Source organism: Neoarius graeffei, chromosome 4, assembly GCF_027579695.1.
Source record: "Neoarius graeffei isolate fNeoGra1 chromosome 4, fNeoGra1.pri, whole genome shotgun sequence".
Taxonomy (NCBI): Eukaryota; Metazoa; Chordata; class Actinopteri; order Siluriformes; family Ariidae; genus Neoarius; species Neoarius graeffei.
In genome coordinates, this window is record NC_083572.1 from 64,096,458 (window position 1) to 64,106,622 (window position 10,165).

A 10,165-nucleotide genomic window follows, 5' to 3' on the forward strand; every position below is an offset into this window, starting at 1 on the left:
AAAAGTACACAAATTCTTGGCATTAAATTCAAGACATTACATCATCTCAGTCGCCTATCCTCTTATCATAAGCCCTTTGTTATGAAAGTGTAATTGCTGTAATTTTGAATTCGTGTTAGACAGTAGCATATTTTAAACCTTAATCACGTAATTGTAAGTACTGTACGAACGGCACACGTCCTACAGACGAAGAGTTCAGATTTTCTTTTCCTTCTGAAAAATTTCCCACATGAACCATGTCCTTCTCAGGAAGGAGCCAGGTGTTTCACGCCCCGTGACACCTCTCTCTTACTCATAGAGAAACTACATTAACGACACTTAAAAGGTGGAGTGCAGCCACGACCCAGATCATCTACGCTCCATTACATCACTACAAATGTGGGCCAACTTATTATGATGATTGTACCCAAAACCTCACTGAGGGATTCAGCTACTGACTCAAACCATATCGCATCATTCAGTTTGTCAGAAGCCCTATTCGCAGGGGTGGTGGAACAATTATTACCATAATATTTCTGGGATAGTCATCTCATCCAAATCCACCATGTCAGTCATTTTTTATGCCTACGCGCACATCTGAAAACATTTATCCATTTTTAAGCTTCGACAAAAAGACCTGTAGAAGTTCCCATTTAGTATAAATACAGGAGGTGAGTATAGGAAATGGCGCATGCTGATTGGTCGAGAGATTCAGATTATTTCTCAGTGATCACCTCCAGCGACTCGGCAAAATGGCAGCTAAGCGCCTCGTCACCGTAAGTGAGGAAGAATTACAAATGATGAAAGAAAATGTTCTTCCTAAAAGTACTAAAGATGCTATGAAGTTTGGCTTAAAACTATTCAAAAGTGAGGTGGAATTGTGATTTATTTTATGTGCCTTGGCAGCGATAAGCAACAAGTCTGTGCATGCCGTTATTACATTCGCATGTGGCTTTTTAAGTTTGAAATCAATTTTTTTTTTAATAAATCAGTGTATTTATACTAAAACAATTATCTGTCTCAGGCTCAGTCAATATCTATAAATAATAACCTCAACTTAGTCTCAGGCCATTATTAAAAAACGTTCTGTTTCCGGTCCACCGACCGAGTGAGTGCCATTTGTGCGGTTGAAATTTTTTTTTAACGCCGGTTTTTCGACATTTTTTCGGGTTCGTAAATCTAAAATCGAACTTGACATTTGCGCATTCCCAGGGCTTTCCACTAAGGCTCATACTAGCCAGCCATGACAAATAAGTAGCCAGCCGGGGGGGAGTAAACACAAAAACTCCTATGCACGCAGTTCCCAGGATTAAATGTATTTTCCACAGACCGTTTATTCACTTTACTCAAATACAAAGTAAAATGGCAGTAAATCTTCTTTCTTTTCTTGCATATTGCACCATGAGGCGTTCCTGGCTTGTAAATCTCTTATTTTCGGTGCATGACACATTCACGCAGCTGAGCATGCTATGAATTAACAACGACAACGGTCTGCAGTGGGGCTACACAATTACACACTCAGCGAACATTTCTCCATTTGTGTATGAAAATACACTCCAACCACTCAGTTTGGTTTCATTTACAACCAACGGTGTCTTTTGATGCCAGCACGTAATTGAACGAGAGAAGACTGGTTTACCGGAGACAAAGTAAGCGTTCTCTGCTTCTGTTCCCTCCGATGTCGCCTCCGACAGCCCCGACACACTACTGCCTCCGTCGAGTGCGCGCGCACACACCGCATGTCGGGGCCGCGGATGAGTTACTCTCCCTTGATCAACGAAGTCAGCAGGGAATTTGTGGTTATTATTGGTACAAACAGCGCGAATCACAACTTAAATGAGTGCGGTTCAGTTTGACATTATTGTCAGTCCGTTAGATAAACATTTAATTTTATTAAAATTGAAAATTAATATTTAGAGCCTGTGGGCTACAAAAATAGTCATTAAAGTAGTCGGCTGTATGGCCGGCAGCCGGCGCTTGTGGAAAGCCCTGCATTCCGCGCAGAATATAGAATGGAATCAGCTCTGCGCATGCGCCGTGCGGCACAAAAAAATGGCAGCCACCATGAAGGAAGGAGATCCGGACTTTTCAAACATTCGCTTAAGTGTGAAATCGCAAAATGGTATTCTAGCGAACAACAAAATAGTAAAGATTCAGAAAAACAAATCATTCAGTGATCATTTTAATAGTGTAATTTCATCCGAACTAGGCCTAACGGTCAATTTAGAACTACAAAAAGTCCGTGTGTCGGACATTTTAAGTACCTTTGTAAAAGTTTTGCAAATGTTGCAGTCAGCATTTAAAATGCTAACTTAAAGTTTTTGTACAAGTTTCAGTTGATTAAACCATCATATTTTATTAAATGTGTCTGCTTTTGTAATAAAAAAAAAAAGTACTGAAAGAAAAAGCAAACACAGCATTGCGATTTCTTATCCATCCATATATTAAAAAAAAAAAAAAAATCCCTCCCTCCCGAAAATTTTTTTGCTCACCCGGTGGACAGGAAACGGATATATTTTTTTTAAGGATGGCCTCAGTTATTATTCACCGATATTCACCTTGCCTTCTGTGAATAACTTAAAGAATATACACTGCCCTCCATTATTATCCCCCCCGGTAAAAATTAGTAAAGAGTTAGAAAAAAAAAATCCAGCTTTTGAAGTAGCTTCATCTCACACTGGAAAAAAAAAAAAAAAAATCCCACCTTTAATTGAAATAAATTTATTCAGAGAAAAACAAATCCGGGCGGCACGGTGGTGTAGTGGTTAGCGCTGTCGCCTCACAGCAAGAAGGTCCGGGTTCGAGCCCCGTGGCCGGCGAGGGCCTTTCTGTGCGGAGTTTGCATGTTCTCCCCGTGTCCGCGTGGGTTTCCTCCGGGTGCTCCGGTTTCCCCCACAGTCCAAAGACATGCAGGTTAGGTTAACTGGTGACTCTAAATTGACCGTAGGTGTGAATGTGAGTGTGAATGGTTGTCTGTGTCTATGTGTCAGCCCTGTGATGACCTGGTGACTTGTCCAGGGTGTACCCCGCCTTTCGCCCGTAGTCAGCTGGGATAGGCTCCAGCTTGCCTGCGACCCTGTAGAAGGATAAAGCGGCTACAGATAATGAGATGAGATGAAAAACAAATCCCTCATCAAGAAATATTTAGTTTCAACAAAAACACATGCCACTATTATTGGCACCCCTGCATTTAATACTCCTGTCCACCCTCCCTTTTCCAGTAAAACAGCACCGAGTCTCTCCTATAGCACTTTATAAGGTTGGAGATACAGAGCAGGACATTTGAGACCGTTCCTCTCTACAGAGTCTCTCCAGATCATCCAGGGTCCTTGGCCGTCTCTAGTACTCTCTCCTCTTCAGCTCCCCCCGCAGGTTTTCACTGGGGTTCAGGTCAGGGGACTGAGATGGGCACAGCAGAGGCTTGATTCTGTGGTCAGCGAAACCTTTTTGTGTTGATTTGGACGCACGCTTTGGATCATTGTCCTGCTGGAAGATCCAGTAACGACCCAGTTTTAGTTTCCTGGCAAAAGCAGCCAGATTCTGACGTAAAATGTCCTGCTGTTTCATGGAGTCCATGATGCAATGTACTGTAACAAGGTCTCCAGGGCCTTTGGAGTCAAAACGGCTCCAAAACATCACAGAACTTCCACCATATTTTACAGCTGCAATCGGGTTCTTTTCATTTTAGCCGTCCTTCTTTTTACACCAAACCCACCTTGAGTGTTTATTGCCAAAAAGCTCCATTTTTGTTCCATCAGACCAGAGAACACGGTTCCAGCCAAAGTTGTCATAGCATTTAACAAACTTCAGGCGCTTACGTTTGTTGTTAACTGACAGAAAAGGCTTTTTTCTGGTAAACCTAAATAATCTGTTGGCATGGAGGCGGCGTCTGATGGTGGTTTTGGAGACTTCGTGAATTACAAGACTTGACTTTTTCTTGTAATTCATCAACAGTGACCTTTGGGGATGTTTTTGCCTCTCTTAACATCCTCCTCACTGTATATGGGGGCAAAATAAACTTGGATCCTCTTCCATGCAAGTTAGTAACCATTCCAGTTGGTGTCCACTTTTTTTTTTTTTTTTTATTATTGCCCCAACAGTAAAAATGAACATTTTCAGGAGAGTAGCCATTTTTAATAACCATTCCCTGACTTATGAAGGTCGACACACTTCTCCCTCATTTGGTTTGTGTTCTCTTATCTTTTCCATGTTGACGAATGACTACGGGAATTTGGCCTCTGCGTCACCTCATATTTGTTCCTCGGTTAATCAGGAAGTCATGGATTACAGCTTGAAAGTTCCTACACACTCCAATCAACTCAAAAATACTGTACGATTTAAATGGGAAACATGCTTCAGTTACAATGTGTTCATCTCCACGGTGCCAATAATAGTGGCACATGTTTTTGCTGAAAATAATTATTTCTTGACGAGGGATTTGTTTTTCTCTGAATAAATTTATTCCAATCAAAGGTTGGATTTTTCTCATTTTTTCAGTGCGAGATGAAGCGACTTCACCAAAAGGTGGATTTTTTTCTGACCCTTTTTACTTGTGTGTGTGTGTGTGTGTGTGTGTGTGTGTCAATCATCATGGAAGGCAATGTATAGGACATTTGAATTGATATGTCTGTTATATCCTGTGTTAACAAGGGGTTTTCCACCTATTCTTCAGTAACAATATTCCAGCAAGTACTCATTTCTATCGCATCCTGCTGAAAACGAAACAAAACCAAGCACTCTCCGGGTTTCAAACATGGAACAATAAAATAGACACAACATTTTAAACAGCCTTTCCAGAGATTTTGGAGCACAGGTACAAGCTACAGACTACATGTTGCAGTCATGTGACCTATTAATGATCGAGGCCAACTAATGGCACCACGACAAATGCTTATAAAATCAAGCAGTTTTTGTATTAAAATGAGATGTCTCTAGTACGCAAGGAATCCTTATTGAGACAACCATGTTGAAATTGTAAAGACAATCCCATCTCGGTCACCTATACGGAGATCGCTTGATCAAATCATAATGACTACAGATATTCTCCGATAACATTACTCAAAAAGGCACACGTCCAGAAAACTTCACCTGTCCAAACCATACCCCCCACACACCCTGAAGATTTCAAACGTCTAAAAATCGATAATGCTCGAGTATGCACACTGACGAGGCTAATAAACACTCCTGCCTGTACCTGTTTATTCAGGTGTTTTACTGATGCCAGACCAAAAATGTGATGTATAGAGGATTTTGGTGAGACAAGACAAGCGCATTGTAATGTGCACATTATCCCTGAATGCTGGAATTTTATCATCACCAGCATGTTGTGTCTGTAGCTTTATACTCCACCACAATTAACCCATAATACACAATCTATGGGCGGCACGGCGGTGTAGTGGTTAACGCTGTCGCCTCACAGCAAGAAGGTCCGGGTTCGAGCCCCGGGGCCGGCGAGGGCCTTTCTGTGTGGAGTTTGCATGTTCTCCCCGTGTCCGCGTGGGTTTCCTCCGGGTGCTCCGGTTTCCCCCACAGTCCAAAGACATGCAGGTTAGGTTAACTGGTGACTCTAAATTGACCGTAGGTGTGAATGTGAATGGTTGTCTGTGTCTGTCAGCCCTGTGATGACCTGGCGACTTGTCCAGGGTGTACCCCGCCTTTCGCCCGTAGTCAGCTGGGATAGGCTCCAGCTTGCCTGCGACCCTGTAGAACAGGATAAAGCGGCTAGAGATAATGAGATGAGACACAATCTATGTCCATACAGGCATGATAAGGGAAAAAAAAAAAAAAAAAAAACAGTAAGACTCGCACCACAAATCAAACCTTCTGCTATCCTAGTTATGTATGAGGAGACTGGGCAAGTCTGCAGCTCAGACAACATGTAGCGCTGAGAGAGAGAAAGAAAAAAAAGTGTGTGTGTGCCAGTCTGTATGTAAAACAGTGAGAGATTGTACACTGCTGTACTTGTATAAAGATCTCTTTCCGCTTCCAGTTGAATCCAGTACAGAGAGGGTGGAGGATCACTACAGGTTACACCGACATGTTCTTTGTCATGACAACAGAGAGAGAAGGGGGGAGGTGCAAGGAGAGAGTATATTATTGACTGGGTGTAAGATGATGCTCAGATTTGCTGCGCCGACTGCACAGGCCAGTATGGAAAGGGAAAGAAAGAGAGAGAGAATGCAAAAGGAAGGGTGTGAGTGCACGTAGGACGTCATGTCCATTTCAGCCCCTCTGACGAATCGGTCCCTTTATCTTGAAGTCACAGGCTGGAACACAGTCCAGCTCGGATGTTAGCAGCATCTCATGTTTCTCAGGCGAAGGCACAGTGACCACGCAGACCTCAGACCTGCGCTGCTGCTCCCGGCTCCATTGTGCTCCACTACTAATGTGTCCGCCAGTAAGGATGAGGGATGAGGAGTCAAGTGTGTCATCGAACAACCTCAATGGACTACTAGTCTAATCACTCTCTCACTGGCATCAAAATGGACACGGTTTTGACACAAATCCTTACAAGAGGGTCATTTTATTTGGGATGAAAAGTTACTGCATGAGGGTTTAGGGTGTGGAAATTAAAATGGAATGACCAGCAGAAATTAATGACCCATCCTGCACTGGGGTGAACTCAGAGAAGGCCTGGAAAGGTTTCAATGTGCCAGAGAGGCTAAGTCTAAGTCTGTCAGCGTCCTAAGTAACATTACAAAACAGTTTCTTTCAAAAAAATAATTAAAAAAAGAAAAAAAGTCAGTCAGTCAATTTAATGATTGTATCTGGTTAGGTAAACAAAAAAACAAACAAATCACTACACTTAGCTTTAGAGAGAGCTTGGTGTTAGCTTGCTGTGCTAATTAACTGGCTAACTAACTAACTAACTAACTAGCCTCATTCCAGAGTCTTATCACCTGAGGCACATTAACTTTAAAATAACGTTCACTAATACAGAAACCACATATGTACTTGGAAAGAAAAAAAAAACCAACAAACCATCATCCCGACCCGACACCGACACCGAAAGGAACCCTGGTGTGCTAGCGAGTGAGCTCCCGAACCGAGCAGCGCCATGTTGTTGTAGTTAACACCAAATTCACCGCGACTCAATAAATAAACACCGAACCCAAATATCGCCGAAGTAAACAATCATTTACTCACCGTCACATCCTCCACCAAATCCCACAACAAGCAAGCACACGATGAGGACTGGGCTTTTCTCCATCATCACAATCCCAGCGCATCACAGCGCAGCATTTAAAGTGCGATACTGACAGGAGAGCGCGAGCTCAAACCACCAAACACTCACACACCGTCACAGCCGGGCGGCCTTAAAGGCATGAGGACATTTAAAGGGGAGGAAATCATTTTTGCCTGAGCCGATCAAATCTGAAACGCTTTGCTTTCCTTTACGTCACTGCTTCTCAGACTGTCTGTAGCCAGGGAGCAAGCAAGCAAGCAATTTCATTATCTGCAGCCTATCCCAGCTGACTACGGGCGAAAGGCGGGGTACACCCTGGACAAGTCACCAGGTCATCACAGGGCTGACACAGACAACCATTCACACTCACATTCACACCTACGGTCAATTTAGAGTCACCAGTTAACCTAACCTGCATGTCTTTGGACTGTGGGGGAAACCGGAGCACCCGGAGGAAACCCACGTGGATACCATGCAAACTCCACACAGAAAGGCCCTCGCCGGCCACAGGGCTCGAACCCGGACCTTCTTGCTGTGAGGCGACAGCGCTAACTACTACACCACCGTGCCACCCGAAGCACAACTATAACACTAAAATATAATCTCATCTCATTATCTCTAACCGCTTTATCCTGTTCTACAGGGTCGCAGGCAAGCTGGAGCCTATTCCAGCTGACTATGGGAGAAAGGCGGGGTACACCCTGGACAAGTCGCCAGGTCATCACAGGGCTGACACATAGACACAGACAACCATTCACACTCACATTCACACCTACGCTCAATTTAGAGTCACCAGTTAACCTAACCTGCATGTCTTTGGACTGTGGGGGAAACCGGAGCACCCGGAGGAAACCCACACGGACACGGGGAGAACATGCAAACTCCACACAGAAAGGCCCTCGCCAGCCACGGGGCTCGAACCCAGACCTTCTTGCTGTGAGGCGACAGCGCTAACTACTACACCACCGTGCCGCCCGAAGCACAACTCATCTCATCTCATTATCTCTAGCCGCTTTATCCTTCTACAGGGTCGCAGGCAAGCTGGAGCCTATCCCAGCTGACTACGGGCGAGAGGCGGGGTACACCCTGGACAAGTCGCCAGGTCATCACAGGGCTGACACATAGACACAGACAACCATTCACACTCACATTCACACCTACGGTCAATTTAGAGTCACCAGTTAACCTAACCTGCATGTCTTTGGACTGTGGGGGAAACTGGAGCACCCGGAGGAGGGATGGATATATATATATGGAAGCCATGGCCTAATGGTTAGAGAAACAGCTTTAGGACCAAAAGGTTGCTGGTTTGATTCCCTGGACCAGCAGGACTGGCTTGAGCAAGGCACTTGTAAGCAAAGATGACTCTTTGCTTAAAAAAAATAATAGTAGTAGTCTCAGGTGCAGTTTTATAAGGAAATGAGCTGTAGGTTTTAGTGAGCATCTTACAGAACCAGCCACAGTTCTTCTGGACACTGACTGTCACACTCGCTTCTTAATTTTGCACCAAAACCCAGCAGCCTTCATTATGTTTTCTTTTTTAATCTGAAAAGTGCTCTCTTATGTAATATGCTGCTCAGATACAAACATTTTGTTTTCTGTAACATTTAATTTTGTGCTGGAAAACAAACATTTGGAACTCTAAAATGTTTTTGTACTGACTCAATAATGTAGAAGTCATAAAATAGAAATCTATAACAAAGTTTGTATGAAAAAAATAGTGGGCCTAAGACTTTTGCACATTAGATTAGATTAGATTAGATTAGATTAGATTAGATTAGATTAGATTAGATTAGATTAGATTAGATAGAACTTTATTGATCCCTTTGGGAGGGTTCCCTCAGGGAAATTAAAATTCCAGCAGTATCATTACAGGATAAACAGAGAATAGAAAATAGAAAAAACTTCTAGATAAATTAAATTAAATTAAGTATTTACATATACAAATATAAAAAAGAATAAGATATGGGACAAGAAGAAAGAAAAAGAAAAAAAATCCAGCAGGAGAGGTATTGCACACTATATTGCACAATTATATTGCACATTGTCCAGTATTGCTTTTTGTCAGGCTAGGCTAGGCTACTGCTCCTTCCTGTCCTCTGTCCTCCTGTTACCCCTCCTCCCCCCCAGAGAGGAGTTGTACAGTCTGATGGCGTGAGGGACAAAGGAGTTTTTAAGTCTGTTCGTCCTGCACTTGGGAAGGAGCATTCTGTCACTGAACAGACTCCTCTGGTTGCTGATGACGGTATGCAGAGGGTGACTGGCATCGTCCGTGATGTTCAGTAGTTTGTCCATAGTCCTCTTCTCTGCCACCGTCACCAGAGAGTCCAGCTTCATGCCGACCACAGAGCCAGCCCGCCTGATCAGTTTGTCCAGCCTGGATGTGTCCTTCTTGGATGTGTTGCCCCCCCAGCACACCACGGTGTAAAACAGGACACTGGCGACCACGGACTGATAGAACATCCACAGGAGTTTCCTGCAGATGTTAAAGGACTGCAGCCTCCTCAGGAAGTACAGCCTGCTCTGTCCCTTCCTGTACAAGTGGTTGGTGTTGCAAGTCCAGTCCAGCTTGCTGTCCACAGCCCAAGGTACTTGTAGGAATCCACAGCCTCCACCTCGACTCCCTCGATCAGAACTGGTCATGACCTTGGTCTGGACCTCCCAAAGTCAATGACCAGCTCCTTGGTCTTTGAGGTGTTGAGCTGCAGATGGTTCCTGTTGTACCAGATGGCAAAGTCCCTCACCAGGCTCTTATACTCCTCCTCTCTGTCGTCACTGATACACCCAACGATGGCTGTGTCATCGGCGAACTTCTGAATGTGACACAGCTCCGAGTTGTAACAGAAGTCTGCGGTGTACAGGGTGAAGAGAAGAGGGGCCAGCACCATGCCCTGGGGTGCTCCGGTACTGCTAATCACAGTGTCAGACGTGATGTCCTTCAGCCTAACATACTGCAGCCTGTCGGTGAGGTAGCTGGAGATCCAGGTGACCAGGCAGGGG

At 44.1% G+C, this 10,165-nt stretch overlaps 1 protein-coding gene across 1 annotated transcript in view; it reads right to left on the minus strand.

The window, feature by feature from the left end:
• Positions 1-7,277, minus strand: part of LOC132885137 (activin receptor type-1B-like) — an 80,541-nt gene extending 73,264 nt beyond the window's left edge. Inside the window, exon 1 of the mRNA XM_060919470.1 lies at positions 7,126-7,277. Coding sequence (XP_060775453.1) covers positions 7,126-7,192 — 67 coding nt within the window. The 5' untranslated portion in view covers positions 7,193-7,277. The remainder of the gene's footprint in view (positions 1-7,125) is intronic.
• Positions 7,278-10,165: the final 2,888 nt, after the last annotated feature.